The sequence below is a fragment of the Malania oleifera genome, chromosome 4 (assembly GCF_029873635.1).
Source record: "Malania oleifera isolate guangnan ecotype guangnan chromosome 4, ASM2987363v1, whole genome shotgun sequence".
NCBI classification, from domain to species: Eukaryota; Viridiplantae; Streptophyta; class Magnoliopsida; order Santalales; family Ximeniaceae; genus Malania; species Malania oleifera.
In genome coordinates this window covers 7936638-7955142 of record NC_080420.1, presented here as the reverse complement: position 1 = coordinate 7955142, position 18505 = coordinate 7936638, and the positions used below count along the sequence as shown (strand labels likewise).

The 18505-nt window shown below is 34.4% G+C and overlaps 1 protein-coding gene across 1 annotated transcript; it reads right to left on the bottom strand.

Moving 5' to 3' along the window:
* Positions 1–14741: 14741 nt before the first annotated feature.
* LOC131152803 (protein PLANT CADMIUM RESISTANCE 2-like) lies at positions 14742–16586 on the bottom strand. Its single transcript, XM_058104673.1, has 4 exons — positions 16085–16586; positions 15891–15962; positions 15544–15756; positions 14742–15119 (listed from the first exon to the last, which is right to left on the bottom strand). Exons 1-4 carry the CDS (start codon positions 16269–16271, stop codon positions 15034–15036), a joined length of 558 nt encoding a protein of 185 aa, XP_057960656.1. The 5' UTR covers positions 16272–16586; the 3' UTR covers positions 14742–15033.
* Between the last annotated feature and the right edge of the window lie 1919 nt (positions 16587–18505).

The following is an 18505-nucleotide window of genomic DNA, read 5'->3' as shown; positions in this document are numbered from 1 at the left end:
TGGACCTGTCATGAAATAATTTTAGGTTGTCTTAGAATCATGGCAATGTAGTGATGGGCCTACTATGTATGCAAATGAACATGATATTAATGATTCAAGACAACCAATCAGTCACAGCATATGCGGGAAGATGTGGACTTTAATATACACTTAGACCTCTAGTATTTTAAAATATGGGCTTCAATGTATTTTATGATGAGATCAGGCCCTATTTTTAAAAAGGACTTGGGCTTGGATTTTCTTAGAAAAATATTGGCCCATATTTTTAGACAATAGGGCCGAAGCCCACTTTGAAATTTAGGTTTTACCCTTTTTGAAAATCAGGCCTGGGCTGAATCTTTGCTTAGGAGGAGATTGGGCCTATGTTGGTTTTTTCTTAAACAGATATTGGGCCCGAGTTATTTGAAAAGGATTGGGCTGACCCATATTTTAAAATGCTTGGGCCAAGTGCTTCATTTTTTGAAAGGATGGGCCTTGGTCTCATTATTGTGCTTTTTCTGAATATTGGCTAAGTAGTATGTATGTCTAAAATGGATGTCAAATGTATGATATAATACAAAGTTTCTCATAACATATATACAACATGCTATACATGGAGTAGGATGTGGCTCTTGTCCCAACCCAGGGTAGGTATGTATATACAAGGTTCTTCATGGCTCTATCATAGTTAGGGAAGACTATAGACAAGTATGTGTGGGTAAGCTCTAATCCCTATATACAAAGGTTCCCAATCTAACCCCCATCCTCACCCAAAAGGGGTTTGGACAAAGTTTAAATTGAGCGGAGTGGTTCGCGCGCCCCCAAGGACCTTGTCCCATGAGGGCTAACGGTACTGTGCTCCTTTCTAATCCTAAAGGGTGAAGCCCGGGTAGAGGGCTAGTGAAAGTGTGTGATTCCAGATTTAACCTAATCCCGTTATCCCCACATTTATTCACATGCTATTAAAAAATATGGAAACAAGATATTTACAATTAATATATATATTCAAAAGATAAGGAAACACAATATATGCAATTAATATGTTTATTCACAAAAAATTTGGAAACAAAAATAAGGAAACAAAATATTTACGATTAGTATACAAAATATCTATAATTAATTTACTTTTTCAAAATATCTTACAATTAAAATGCTTTATCCAAAATATTTGGAAACAAAATATTTACAATCAATGTTCACAAAATTAGGAAACAAAATATTTTCAATTAAGTAAGGTTATTTGTAAATTATGGAAGCAAAATATTTACAATTAATCAAGGTTATTTATGAATTACTATATTTACAAAATAAGGAGTAATTAAAAGATTTATTAACTTTAAACTTGGGATAATTTTCAATTAATTAATGGCTCAACTCTCTAAGTCCCCAGCGGAGTCGCCAAGCTGTCGCGGCGTCCCGGGAGCGCGTGTGCCCCGGGTGGCGAAATTAAAAATCAATTTTAATATTTTCATAGAAAAATATGGTGTAGGAGTCGCCACTAACCTTTAGTGTGGTTAGAACACATGATTACTACCCCGCTAGGGGTAGAATCGGTCTACATTACAGAGTTAGGCTCGGGAGTTCGGTTACGCGAGGGGAAGGTACGAGCACCCCCTACGCTCCCGTTCTTACGAACGGTACCTAATTAATTTGAAATTATCCCCAAGTTAATCTAATAAATCTTTAAATTACTCCTTTTTGTGAATTTATAAATACCTATGAAAAATAAATAAATAAATAAATAAATATATACATATATATTCCCTCAGAGCTTAGGGTACGTGAAGCCCGAAGGCTCATACCCCCGCATTAAAATCATAGGGATAATAATTAGGAAAATACACTTCCAAAATTTTGAAATTATATATAAAATTTTATAGGAAAATACTAACATGAGAGGTTTTTAATATATGGTAATAGAATAATAAGCCTCACATACCTACCAACATATTATGAATGTCAAAATAAGTAACTAAATACTATATATATTAATATATTAAGGATACATAATACTAAATATAGTCAGGTTCTAATAATGATTAATACTAAACCTATTTATATACTAAAAAATAGCTGATACTAAAAATACTAGGATACTAATAATTAATACTAACTAGATTAATATACTAAAAAAAAATATAATAATGATTGATGCTAAACATGTGATTAAAATGCTAATTTACTAAACATATAACATCCATTAAACCCTAAATCACTAAATATATAATATAAAAAAATACAAAAATGCTAAATATGTAATATTTACCAATATGCTAATATATGATATACATATAACCAAAATTATTAATTTACATATAATGTCAATAAAACACCAAGCTCTTAAATATGTAATGCGACATTATCACAATAATAAATTTACAATATTATAAAAATGCTAATTAATATAATGAATATATGATATCAATAAAAATTCTACCACACTAACATTAATCGTTTAATATATATACAATAGATACCACAAAAATCTAACCCTAAAATATGAACATTAACATCAATAACAAAATTCAAACTTTGAATGTTAAAACGACAAAAAATTCTACAATAATAATAATAATCGTACAACCATAAACACAACAAAAATGTAAACATGAATATCAACATTTAAACAAATATTATAGCGTTATAAACCCTACACCATGAATATTAATTGATGTATAACAACAAGACAAACAAAGCATATATATTGAACATTAAAGCAAACATTACAATCCTAAAACCTTACAATAACAACCCTAGAGCATATGTAAACATTATCATAAAAAAAAAAAAAAAAAACTTTGAAACTACTCCAACAATTAATAATCTCAAACCCCAGGTAAATATAAACAAGAAATTATGTGACTAATTCAACACCAATAAAAAGTTTAACTTAAATAATAACAAATAAATCAAGAACACCGAACATATAAATAATAAAACATAATAAAAAGACTCAAAATATTATCATCTCAATACCTAATCCTAAATAATACAATACCAATTAAACATATATATATACACACATAATGCGACAACAATAAAAACATGAGTATATGACCAAACAGAAATAACAATGCCACAAAGATGCAGTATAACATAAATATACAATAGGATAATAATAATAACTAAGAATAGTAGACCATAAATATCTATATACAAAATAATGCAAAACCATGAATATATATGGCATCAAGATAATAAACCGTGTTGTTGCGGGTTGGATCGCCGGAATCTGGGAAACCAAGACGCAAGAGCTGTCGGAAAAATTGACTCCTCTCAACGATAACGACGGCAACTGCTCCAGCTACTCTCTCTGGTGATGAAAACTAATGATGGAGACGATGGACCAGGCCTCGACGCTCGCGGCTGCCCTGCATGAGGCCGTGCCTGAGGTGTGAGGCTGAGTGTGTGGAGACCTCTCTACGGCAGTGGGTCTCCACGACCGCGGGCGGTGCTGTGTGGGGTGATGCTCGGCTGGCAGTGATGGGGTGATGATGACAGCGTGTGGAACTAGTGACAGAGATGAGGCTGGATCAGCGGCGTGGAGTTTTGATTCTGCGAGACTAGGTTGGTTCCGCTTGACGCCGGTGAGGATTGATGGGCTGTGAGCAGGGGAGTTCTGTTGCAGCGGGGGCTGTGGGAACACGGCTGTGGTGGTTGTGTATGCCAGAGAAGGTGCAGGGGATTCGCTGCTGGGATAGTTGCAGGGCGGTTGTGCTGCTGCCTCCGCCGTGTTGCCAGAGATGGAGAGGATGATGAGAGTGTGGTGTTGGTTTGTTGCAGCAAAGGGGGTTGCTTGTGGGTGTGGGAGTCTGGCCGTGAGAAAAGGAACAGAGAGGGAGACGCGGGAGTTGCAGAGTAGAGGGGCGGCGAAGAAGAAGAAGGAAAAGACCTAGAAGAAGAAAAAGCAGAATGAAATTTTTTTTTTTTTTTTTGCTCCCCCCTCCTCCTTGTGTGCTGCGCCCCCTCTTATAAAAATAATTTTTGAAAAAAAAAAAACCCTAAAAACATTTCCTTTTTCGGTTTTTGGTATTTTTCTTTTTTTTGAAATAATATATACTACTATTATGGTTATAAGGAAATAATAATAATAATAAGGTAAAAATAATAATAATAATAATAATAATAAAATAATAGTAAAAATAGTAATAAAAAAGATAAATAAATAAAATAATAATAATAATAGTAATAATAAAGGTAAAAATACTAATAATAATAATAATTAAAAATAATGTCAATAATAATGAAAATAATAAATAATAATAATAATAATAAACAATATAAATAGAAATAAAAATAAAAGTAATAATAATAATACTAATGAAAAATAATAATAATAATAATAATAATAATAATAATAATAATAATAAATAAGATAATAGTAATAATAGTAATAAAAATACTAATAATAATGATAATAAAAATAATAAAAATAATAATGAAAATAATAAATAATAATAATAATAAAATAGACGTAAAAAAATAAAAATAAAAGTAATATTAATAATACTAATGAAAAATAATAATAATAAAGAAAATAATAATAATAATAATAATAATAACAATAATAATAATAATAATAAGATTAGTGAAAATTAATAATAATAATAAAATAATAATAATAATAATAATAATAAAATAACAATAATAATAATAATAGTAATACATATATTGGGCCTGGGTAAAAATGGGGTGTCTACACCGTGCATATCCAACACCACCAAATATGTAATGACCTCAAATTCCTTAACATAAAATGTAATATATTAAATGGAAAATTTGACCCGAACCCGTGGGTAACGGGACGCCTGTCAATCACAGCAGAAACCTAAGCAGCAGTAAGTATAAAATTTCAATCATCCATCCATAAAACATAATACCAGAGTTTACTACAAACATCATAAAACTGTATTTATACACATCCTCGTAAACATCAAAATAACTCTAGGATCAAACACAAAATAATTCTGACCCTAGTACAAAACCCTCCTAACGGGGTAATATCACTAACTCAACGGCGGCAACGACCCGCCGGTCACTCAAGGTCTCCTGAAAAATTAATTAATGTTAGAGGTGAGACAGATCTCAGTAAGGGAAAATAAACTAAATACAGTTATGTGGTAACATGAATATTTAGCGTAATTATACATATACAGTACATTTCAAATTTTTGTAAACGTTCATCATATCATACTGAATAACCGCATGCTTTCATATTTTCTAATAAGTCATATCATACATAAAACATCTATTATAACTGATAATACTGAAAACATACCCATGATGAATAGCTAGCTAATGTCATGTATTACCCCCCATGACGGGTTGTGCAGGACCCAATAATGGCTGGCCGACCACTGCCGAGTTAAAAATATGTCTGTAAGTACGATGGGCCCGTCACACCCTTGTCCGGACTGCCAGGTGGACGTCTACAACTCTACACTGAAAGCCACATCGACTATCCATCTCCCACCCCCTTGTGGGGTGGTTAGCACAAGTCTGAACATAGATATCTGATCTATATAGTTACGGTACCGAGCTCCTGAAACTGAACTAAACTAACATCCGGGTTCTAATAACATATAATACGTGATATTATAGAATTTTTCATAATTACGGCCTTGTGTCGAACATTTCATAATTACAGCCTTGCGCCGAACATTTCATAATTACGACCTTCCGCCGAACATTCATAAATACGGTCTTGTACCGAACATTTCATAGATACGGCCTTGCGCCAAAATCATACATACATACGTTATTCTGAAAATAATCATTTAATCATATATTTTCTAGAATCATAATGTATTATATACTTTTATAACTTCTTAAATCATACTGCATTCATATCATCATCATATCATAATATTTTCTCACGTAAAATAATATTCATGCCACACATTTGCTGTATAAAACTATACTTGCATTTTAAAATTATACTTCCTGACATCTCATACATATTTATACATTTCAACATATTAGCAGTATTTTTCTCAAACGTACATTTCCTTCGTAATCTATAGATATAATACATACTTTTCAGAAAATAACTTTTCTCATAAATAATAATAATATGCATGAAAATGACTGCTTTAGTTTATTCCTTTACCTAACTACTGAGAAAGCCCCTAAAATATCCTAACCTGACACTCGCAGGATTTCCTTATCAAGACCCTGAAAATAAAAACTCACAGTACTAAACTTCAGTATTTTTACTTGTACATTTCCTATAACTACCGTAAGGTCAAATTTGGCTTAAAAAGTCTTACCTCAACTTAGGGATGATTTCCAACTTGCTTTCACCAACGATCCGCTCTGGCAGATTTGGAGAGGATTTCCCTAGGAGTATCGTGGTGACTTCAGATTGTTGATCCGGCGTAAATTCGGCCCAAAATCAATGAGAGAGAGAGAGAACCGAAAGGAAGAGAGAGAATGAGTTTGCTTAGTTGTGAAGTAACAAAAATCTGAATTTTTTTATATTTATAGAACTAGATTCATCAACGAACCACGTCATTCATCGACGAATCCTTTAATATTTTTGTCAACAAAATTCAGTCCTCGTCGACGAAATTCAGTCGGTTCAAAACCTCTCTCGGTATTTTTTCGTCGATGAAATTCAGTCTTCGTCAACAAATTCTCTTATACCCTTGTCGACGAATCCTGACTTCATCGATGAATTTATTTGGGTTGTCACAAAATCAGCAGATAAAATTCTCCCTTATACATCAATTGGACAACCATAGAGTATCTTACTACATTTCACCGCTGACCAGGTCGGTATAGCCACTAATAACCCGATATCTAATGATTGCATTTCCGCCCCACATAATTTAACACACCCCAAGGACACAAATGAGTGTGTGGCACGAGAATCAAAAAGTACAATAACGTTAAATGAAAACATATTAATCATACCTGTCACCACGTCGCCTGCTATCTCAGTATCACCCGGCGTCAAAGCAAAACCCTAGTTGAGGCCATATTCCTCTGCTAGCCTCCACGTGGCGCTTGGTAGCCTCCTCGAGCAAGTCTAGGAGCAGAAGTTGTACCAATCTATGTCGGACACTCCCTCATCATATGTCTTGGCTCCCCGCACCTATAGCAGACACCTCGCCCGGCATGACACTCCCCCGAGGGCCTCTTCCCACAAGTCAAGCAAACTGGAGGTGGCTGCACACCCTGGAAACCGCGATTCCCGGTCTCCTGTCTTCGGTCTCTATAATAGCCACCTCTCTTCCATGAAGCACGACCGACTCCCTATTAGGAACCAGAAGGTGTGGATCTCTTCTTCTGCCTCTACTCCTCAGCCTCCAACCGATCCCCAATCTTTGCTATAGTGGCTCGGTTAACCAGCTCGGCAAAATCTTGCAGCTTCAGTATCGATACCTGCTTGTTTATTTCTCTCCTCAAGCCTCTTTCAAACTGTCGTACCTTATTTACCTCATCTAGAATGATGTACGGAGCGAAGCGAGATAGCTCGATAAACCTTACTGCGTATTGCTGCACTGACAGCTGTCCCTGCTTCAGATTCAGGAACTCCTTAATCTTAGCCTCCCTGGACGAGGCCGGAAAATACCTATCGAATAATATTTCTTTAAATCGCTCTCACATCATCTACATAGGTACAGTCCTCTGCTGCTCTAATAATCTCACTGCCGACCACCATCTCTCGGCCTCTCCAGCCAATTTATATGTGGCAAATAGTACCCTCTGCTCCTTCGAACACTGCAATACTGCAAACACTTTTTCTATTTCCTACACCCAGTTTTCAGCGACTGTAGGATCTATCCCTCCTGAGAAATCCAGAGGATTCATCTTAATAAACTTCTCAATCGAGCTACCGTGGCATGCCGATGGACCACCCTGTTCCTTAGAACTCCTAAAAATTTCTGCCATAACCTGTTACGCCACGCTGCGTAAGACGACATCTGAATCACTACCCGCAGCGCCTGAGGGTCCAGCACCCTCACTCCTACTAGCGTGGGCACTACTGCTACCAAGGTCCATCCTGAAAAGCAAGTAACTTAACTCAGAACCCCTTTCTCTATACATATCATCCAACTCATATAATATTTTTCCCTAATTAATTCATCTCTCTTGATCTTAATTCAAGGTTCAATCCTGCAACCTAGATACCAAACCAAACGATAGTTTACCATGACTTTCCTGAAATCGTCACCCCAGGAAAATCACACAAACCACCACGGAAGTCCTGCATCTAGACTACAAAACTAGACCTCAAATTCCCTTATCCTATACTCTGGTATTATTACTGCTGCACTCTAAAGTCTATAGAACCTAGAATCCTAGGCTCTGATTCCAAATTATAACGACCTCAAAATCTTAATATAAATGTAATATAATAGATAGAAAAGTCTACCCGAACCCGTGGGTAACGGGGACACTTGTCAATCATAGTAGAAACCTAAGCAGCAGCAAGTATAAAATCTCAATCATCCAACCATAAAACATAATACTAGAGTCTCTTTACACCAAAATAGCATACATATATTTTCAATCTCCCATAACGTTCCAAATACAATTAGGACCTCACAACAAAATAATCCTGATCTTAGAACAAAATCTTACCCTCCTAGTAGGGTAACTTAATAAGCTCAATGGCGGCCACGACCCGCCGGTCTCTCAGAGTCTCCTAAAAAATATATTAAGTTTGGGGGTGAGACACTTCTCAGTAAGGGAAAATAAACTAAATATAGTTGTGTGGCAGCATGAACATTTAAGGCAATTATACATATATAGTACATTTCATATTTTTGTAAACATTCATCATATCATACTGGATAATCATATACTTTTATATTTGCTAATAAACCATATCATACATAAAACATATGTTATAACTGGTAATACTAAAAACATACCCAGGATGAATAGCTAGCTAATGTCATGTATTACCCCCCCCATGACGGGTTGTGTAGCCCGAAGTGGGACTCGACAATGGCTGGTCGACCACTGCCGAGTCAAAAATGTCTGTAAGTATGATGGGCCTGCCGCACCCTGGTTTGAACTGCCAAGTGGACATCAACAGTTCTACACTGAAAGTCACATCCACTATCTATCTCCCACCCCCTCGTGGAGTGGTTAGCACAAGTCTGAACATAGATATCTAATCTATATAGCTACGGTACCGAGCTTCTAAATTGAAACTAAACTATCATCCAAGTTCTGATAACATATAATACATTATATTATAGCGGTCTTGTGCCGATCATTTCATAAATACGGCATTGTGCCTATCATCTCATAAATACGGTCTCACGCCAAAATCATACATAAATACGGCCTCGCGCCAAAATCATACATAAATATGGCCTCGTGCCGAAATCATACATATATATATATATATATATATATATCACACTGAAAATAAATCAATTATCATGTATTTCAAAATCATCATATACTACATTATTACGTAAATCCTAAAAACATGCTTATTTATAAAATTACCGTAACATAATACATTTCATGAAAAATAATATTCATGCCACACAAAACTGAGTAAATCCGTATGTTTCATTCTAAAATCACATTTCTGTATAACAATAGTATTTTCCCAATAACATACATTTTCTCAATAATATTCAGATATAATACATATTCCTTGAAAATTTCTTTATTGATAATAATAATAATAATACGTGTGGAAAAATAACTGCTTTAATTTATTCCCTTACCTAACTACTGAGAAAGCCCCTAAAATATCTTGGTCTAACACCCGTAGGTTTTCCTAATCAATACCCTGAAAATAAAAACTCACAGTATTAAACTTCAGTATTTTCACGTGTACATCATTTCCTATTTCTACCGTAAGACTAAATTTGACTTCAAAAGTCTTACCTCAACTCAGGGATGATTTCCAACTTGCTTTCACCAACGATCCGCTCCGGCAGATTTGGAGAGAACTTCCGCAGGAGTGTTGTGGTGGCTTCAAACTGTCGATCCGGCGTAAATGGAAATCAAAGAAAGAGAGAGAGAGAGAGAGAGAGAGAGAGAGAGAGAGAGAGAGAGAGAGAGAGAGAGAGTTGAAGGGGAGGGAGGGTGGATGATATTTTGTGAATTTTTGACGTTTAAATCAGGTTTTTGATATTTATAGGACTAGATTCGTCGACGAGCCACGTCATCTAGTCGACGAGTCCTTCAGTAATTTTGTCGATAAAACCCACTCCTCATCGATGAAATTTAGTCGATTCAAAAACCTCTCTCGGTATTTCCTTGTCGACGAATCCCCTGTGTTCGTCGACGAGTCCTCTGGTAATTTCTCTTCCTCTTAATTATTTTAAATACCATGTTTATTTGGGTTGTCATGCTAACCCTGGAGTGGTGTCTACGGCATGCAGAAGACGAAATCTCCCCGATTAAATCTTTGAAGAGCAGAGCTGGGACCCGAAAATGATGTATGTTCTTTAACTTTGCAAAGAAACGCAAGAAACATTAAGAGAGAGAGAGAGGAGGGGGGGGAGAGAGAGAGACAGAGAGAGAGAGAGAGAGAGAAACTGAGAGAGATTAGAGAGATTGAGGGGGAAAGAAGAAGAAGAAGAAGGATGCTTCCTGATTGCTCAAGAAGTATCTCCTTCAAAAGTGACTGGTTTTATCATCAAGGATTGGAAAATGGGTGGAGTGCTGGAGGAAGCAACATCTTTTGTTTTAAAGACTGTTTTCACCGTTCCATTAGAGAGCCTCTCAAACTTGGAATCTGAGAAATGACTAAAGCTGTTTGTTGATGAAGTTGTTCATAGATGGTGATCCATTCCAAAGGAATAAGTTCTTTCAGTTCTTCTTTGGGAATTTGTCTTAGAATCTAAAGAATGGTAGGCACATCTTCTTCTCTTTCAGTAGTGATAAGTATTGTATCTTGAGATTGCCCTAGAAGGGGAAGATCCATAGCATGATATTGGAGTCTGTAGATCAGTTGATGATGGAGAGTAGTCATATATGCAGTGGCTACTTGTGGGGCACCTGTATTTGTAGCTGGACCTTTATGCAATTCCTCAAGTTTTTATCTCTCAGAGGAATATTAAAATTTGGGAAGAAGGTGAGGCAAACGCTACCAGCTTGGAGGGTGGTAAGAGAAGTTCCAATAGCAGCATGTTCATACTGAGTGTAAGTAGTATTTAGGAGGGTAATTCTAACTGTAATAGGGAGTCCCTTACGGCCATAAACGGTGAGAAGTAGTCGAACTGCTCCAAAGTGAAGGTGGGTATAACCTTCCCTAATCCAATGATTAATCAGGTCTTGATCAAGCTCAAGATCAACATAGTGTTCTTTGGAAGATGCTAGGATAAGGCAGTTATCAGGGGCAGTGATCTGGACATATTCTTTGACATGGGGTCTATTATAGGATATTAGAAGAGTACGAACCTGACTGGCATGGGATTTTTTTTTGCTTTTGAAAATATTATAGGGTTTTACAAGAGGAAGAGAGGTTTCTTGAATCTAGGCAAAGTCAGGAATATAAGAGTACTCAACAAGGTTGGTGATTTTGGAAAAGGTGGTCCTTTTAACAGAAGAAGGAATAGATATGGAAGAAGAAAGTCTAGTAGGGGTTATTTCGGAATCTTGTGAAAGAGAATACATGATAACAAATTTCCCTATTCACTATCTGTACCTCGTTCTTATGTGGTCGCCTTTATGATCTTAACTTCCTGGACTCCGGGTAAGAACTTGGCTTTTATACCACACAGAGTCGGGAGCCCCTAGATCTATTTCGTTGTCAAACATTGTCACAGAGCCCTTTCTCCAACACTATCCTTCACACGGATTCAAACGGAGACTCTGGGTTGATAACCAATGTTTACCAAGGAAGATCAAAGGGGACTGTACAATCCAAAATTACCCTCCTAAATACTACTTACACTCAGTATGAACATGCTGCTATTGGAAATTCTCTTACCACCCTCCAAGCTGGTAGTGTTTGCCTCACCTTCTTCCCAAATTTTAATATTCCGCTGAGAGATAAAAACTTGAGGAATTGCATAAAGGTCTAGCTACAAAATACATGTGCCCCACAAGTAGCCACTGCATATATGGCAACTGCCAAGAGACCGCCATGGAATTTAGAAATGAGAGAGGTGAGAGAATTATGGGAGAGAATTAAGAGAAGGAGAAGAAAAACAGAAAAGAAGAAGAGGGCAGACTGCTGCTGGACAATAGGGAATTATAGACAGAACAGGAGATCAAAAATAAAGAAAAGGTCGATCCTCTTAGGCTCTCACTCTCTCAGTTTTTACATTTTATGTTGTTTTTATTTAGATATTAATAAATAAAATGCAGTATTTTTTTTTTAAATAGTCATTTTATATGAAAATTTTAAAAAATTTTAAAATAAATAAATTATATTTTTTAAATAGGTGACCCATGACCCTCCCGTTTATTAAACGGGTAACCCATGACCCGCCCATTTATTAAATGGGCAGGTTAGGATTGGCATGTGTGTAACCCATTTAACATTGATTCATTTATAACCTAGCTCGTTGATGACTCGCCAGGACCCAGCCCGCCTGCCCTTTTTGCCACCCCTAGTGTCATGCAAAAATTGTTTATCCAAATAGTGTTGTCTACATAAAATATGTTACCTCAAGTAGTGTCTTCTTTATAAAAGACGCTGCCTCAAGTAGCGCCTTTTTATAAAAGACATTGCCTCAAGTAGTGCCTTTTTATAAAAGAAGCTGTCTAAAGTAGCGTCTTTTTATAAAAGATGTTGAATCATGCTGCGTCTTTTATTTAAAAGGTCCAACAAATAGAAAAATAAAATCACACCGAACTTTTCTAAATTTTTTTTAAATAAATTTAAATTTAAATTCAAAAAAACAAAAAAACTCATCTAGCTTAAGCATTATGTATACCAAAAGGGAATATGTCACATCAGCCTTTTGTTGAGCATCCCCAATTTGAATTATTAGTATATATATATATATATATCCCAAGCTGGCATTGTGATATTTATCTAGTCATATATTATATGAGCAGCCTTTGACTATTTGAGCATGCTTTGTCGGTGGGGATTTAGCACTCATGAATGTCAAGAATTTGACATGTGAAGCAACTTGTTTGTTGGAACTGTGATGGGTGAGTTGGGTTTTAAAATTTTTTTAACTACTTTAATCATGTCATCGAATTGTCATAAATTATATTTTATTTATAATATAAACGCGTATATAAAATTATTAAATTATAAGTATAGGTATACATGTGTACAGTAAATCTCATTTAATTTAATATGAGCATGCAAATAGTTATACCTATAAAAAAATAAGCATACACACATAGAAATTAAAGTACATAAAACAAATGAGAGAGAGAGAGAGAGAGAGAGAGAGAGACATAATATTTGTTATCGAGATTCGATCAAATCAGCTTACGTCCCTCTTTGGACATATCTCTTAAGAATTACACTATTCCTACTCACTTAAACGAGCTAATTAAGATTTTTTTTTTTTTAGTATGATTAGGATTTTTTTTTTTTTTTCATTTTTTTGGCTCATTGAACATGATTGTAGCTTTTGAAAATTTTGACTATTTGTACAAATGAGTTAACGATAAGTTGGTAATTACTATCAATTATTTAACGGTCCATTTGGAATTTAAAAAATATGCTTAAACAAAAAAGAAAGAAAAGAAAAGAAAAATAAAAAAATTCTATTTTTTATATGTTTGCTTGTCAAGAAAAGTGAGAAAAAATATTTAATTTTTAATAATTTTTAATCATATTAGAAATTTTTTTATTTTAAATGGTCTTTGATATAGAGAAAGAAAAGAAGAATAAAAAATATTATATTTTTTTATATGTTTGGTTATCAAGAAAAGTGAGATAGAAAATATTTAATTTTTAATAATTTTTAATCATATTAGAACATTTTTTTAAAAAATTTTAAATGGTCTTTGATATAGAGATAGAAAAGAAAAATAAAAAAGATTCTATTTTTTATATGATTGGTTATCAAGAAAAGTGGAAAAGAAAATATTTAATTTTTAATCATATTAAAACATTTTTTTTATTTAAAATGGTCTTTGATATAGAAAAAGAAAAGAAAAATAAAAAAATATTTTATTTTTTATATCTCCGGTTATCAAGAAAAGTGGGAAAGAAATATTTAATTTTTAATCACATTAGAACATTTTTTTTATTTTAAATGGTCTTTGATATAGAGAAAGAAAAGAAAAATAAAAAAGATTCTATATTTTTTATATGTTTGGTTATCAAGAAAAGTGGGAAAGAAAATATTTAATTTTTAATCATATTAGAACATTTTTTATTTTAAATGGTCTTATTTTTCTTTACTTCTTTTTGTTCAAATAAATTTTTTATCCAGACTGGTCCTAAGTCTATTATTAATGACTTGGGAATAAAATGCAATGATTAGAGGCCCAAGTTTATCGGTCTTTTTCTTGCTATTTAAATAAACTTATTTTTTGGTTTGATTTTTTGGGAATTATATTTCATAATTTTAAATGAATGTCACTGAGAGGCATAATTGTTAGAAATTTGGTATGTGTTTGGTGCTGGTGAATTATGAAAAAGTATATTAATCTATACAAAATTGTGATTTTCGGGTAGAAGTGTGTCTTGACTTATATTACCGAGCATTGAAATTTTGGTTAGAAGTTGGTATTGAAGAGATGAATTTCTAATTTAAATTTTGTCAGTTTAATACTAGTACGAGATGGATATTGTTAATTAAATCAGCATACTTTAACAAACATATCATTAAATGAATTAAATTTTTTTAAATAAATCATTCTACTATTGAATCTCACATCTCATCTTATTTCATTATCCATATTTTTGTTATTACAAATGTATAATCCTCCCAGACTATCTAACTTAAGTGATCTCCCGAAATATACTCGTCTCCTCAAACCGTTTTTCTCTTATTCTTGACCAGTGATCAAAGTCATGACATGTGTATATTCCATATATGGTACTTGGAAAAAATCCAAATAGCCAGATATTTCATACATTGTATATGTATATAAACTACTGCAATAGCATACTCCCTCTCTCTCTCTCTCTCTCTCTCTCAAGTTCTGTCTCTAGCGCTGCATGCCATGCTGGACTGAAGGGGGGACTGCACCCATTGCCACCCCTCCACTTTGTCGGTCCATATTTCCTTGCCATCCTAATAATAGATTATACAGACCGTCAGCAAGTATTGTACCCCACTATAATAAAATAAAATAACTATATATTAAAATATAAGACAAAAAATATATTTATTTTAAAAAGTTATATGAACGTACATCAATTTATTTTTTAGTTTGGTATACCAATTGACAAATTAAAAAAAAATATTGTTTTGTTATTTTTCAAATTTTATGTGTAAATTAATGCCGAAAAACAACATAAACACATGTATTTTTTTTAGAAAAAATAAAAAAAAAGATATGAAAACTATTTTTTTTTTAGAACTATAGCCCTTTATTTATTTATTTGCTAAGAATCTATAATATTAATTAGTTAATTATACCCACAAAATTAATTTCTATATCCGTAGTTTAATTAATTTATATGGGAGGGATGGAGATGGAGGAGTAAGCACTTACCAATGGACATGTCAAACCCACGGGATTTGAGCTCGCGATGTTCTTGACACAGAGCGCAGGCCTCACAGCAGCAATGAAGAAGGCAGTCACCGCAGGGACGCTCTTCCAGCTGATATCGCCTTCTCATCTTTGTTCTGTAAGTGCACGAGTAGATGCACCCACATCCAGTCAACACCGCAAGCAGTGCGTAGATTGCTCCGTTTGTTGCGCATGCTGTACGCACCAGTAATATTATTTTTACATTTAATTACTTATTAATTAACAGCAACCCAATTAATAAGCGATCGTTAATCAATCATACTTCATTAAAAAAAAATTTTGATTATTAGCCCATATCTATTACTTACAGGTTGATCCTTCGTCAACAATCTCTGAAATTTGCCCAAAGGTGATGCACGGGCACCAGCATGTTATGCAACCTGCGTGAGAGTGAATTTAAAGCATTAAATACGCAAGTAATTTTGATTAAATTAAGAGCTTTATTTTACACAAAGGTGAAACTATATGTATAAGATGGCACGTAATTAAATAAATAACTCACAGTTTGAGACGTCGGAGCCACAATCACAGAGGCCGGAGGACCATGGGACCGGACGCCCGGAGGTGGGCTGAAGGTAAGCCGGGGCGCCGGCGGTGATCGGAACACCGGTTGCTGGGGGTTGAGTACCGTACATGGACGGCGCCTGCGTAGCGGTCGGAAACTTCTGATAGTCATTTGAGGAGTGCATGATGGATTTGGCAGCAGGTGAAGAAACCAAGAAAAGGGCAAAAAAATTGAAGCGCAGAAGAGGGTTTGCTTCTTTGGGACAAGATGCGAAGGCTGTTTCTGGAGATTAATAGTGAGAGAGAGAGAGAGAGTCAAGAGTCGGCCATGATTGAGTCTACCCTACTGTACAGCCAGCCATATATGACGTGAAGACCTCATTAGCCCATCAGGGGGGCCCAGAAGGAAGTGGAGGACTCTGAAGATATGAAAGATTGACATTAAAAGATTGGGTTATCTTTTTATATTGCCCGGTCACTGCACACAATGAGCACGCAACGAGAAAATTAGATGGGAATTCTATGAACTTATTAAAGGAAATGGAGAAAATATTATAAAGACGCGTCAAGTTCGTGAGATGCTTACTTTCCTTCCACGCTGTTTAGAACTTCAAAGCTTAATTTCAAACTTGTAAAAAAATTAGGTAAAAAAAAAAAAATTTAAAGGAATTTATTTTTTTATATTTGGTTATTAGGAAAAGTGAAATTAAAAATAAAAAATACATCAAATTTTAATTTTAAAACATTTTAGTCATTGTTGTGCGGAGTTGTAGTATACCAGCGTAGCGGAAACCAGCAAATCAAATTCGGATCAAACAATGCAAGCAACCAAATGATGAATATATGGAAACAATCAATCACAAAAAGAATAAAATAAAGTACTAAGAACACACGACACAAGAAATTACGTAGTTCGGCAATGTGCTTACATCCACGAGAGCAAGCAGCAAATTTTCACTATCAAAACATCAAAGCTTACATCTATGGTTTATATCTCAACCTTATGCGTATAGAAGACTTAGATTATATCTAAAACACTCTTGCAGCAATCCCCGGAAGAAAATCCTCCAAAATCTCTCAATCTACTGATCTCCTGATTCAAAAATCTCTTATCAGCGCTGAATGAAATCGTCGACAGTTTCAACAAACTGTCAACGATTTAATACTGAGAGTTGTTTCTTGCATACTAAAATCGTCGACGATTTCTTCTTACAACCCAACTTCCTTGTTTTTTGCTTCACCATGCTTTCCCAATGTATGCGTTCCACTCAATATAAGCCACATATCCAACAATCTCCACCTTACACTACAAAAAAACTTGTTTTAGTGACGAAAGAATTAGTGACGAACCATCACAAATACGACACTTTTAGTCATGAAATTAAAACGGTCACTAATTTTCGTCTCTAAAAACAAGTTTTCCAGCTCAAACTATAGCGGGAAACAACTTTTTCGTGCTCAAACTATCTCGAAAAGTAATGACATTTTTGAAGTATTAGTGTCATTTTTAATTCGTCACTAATAGGTACTTATTAGTGACAGTTTATGGACAGTCACTAATAGTTCATTATTAGTAATGGTACAAAAAAAATCATTATTAATAATCTTGTATTAGTAACGGTATACACAATCGTCACTAATAATGCGTTGTTGACTGGGAATAAGATCAACACTATTAGTGACGGTTCTCCACAACCGTCACTATTAGTCTATTAGTAGTAATGGCTCTCATAAATCGTCACTAATAATACATTAGTTGACTGGGGAAAAGGTCAACAATATTAATGACGGTTCTCAGTAATTGTCACTAATAGTCTATTATTAGTGACGATTTTTATAAATCGTCACTAATAGTACTAGTCTTATATTAGTAACGGTTTATAATACCATCACTAATATTGCAATAGTTGACTGGAGAAAAGGTTAACAATATTTATAAGAACCGTTATTAATATCCTATTATTAGCGACACTTTTTCTAAATCATCACTAAGAGTTTATCATTAGCGACAATTTTTTTAAACCGTCACTAATAGTCTTGTATGTGTCTTGTACGTATTTGTGGTGAATTTCTGCAATAATTGGACTGATTTTTTTAAATGCAATAGAGTTTGAGAGATCTTTTGAAGTTGTTTATCACAGTAAAAAGGAATGGGATTTGCACAAAAAAAAATAGTGCACTTGGTTCAAATATCGAAATCTATGGGCTGATTGCTCATGAAGATGATTACAATTTGGAAGGCGCAGCCAGTGGGAGACTAGCTTAGTAGCAATGGATAGATAAAAATAGTTGCTCATATTGTCTAGTAAGCAACTTGACATCATAAATGAGAATTTGGATGAGTTGAAAATAAAATACAATGAGTAGAAAAGTATGTCCTTATGTAGAATGCTTGAAGAGAAAGACAGTCACTAATAGT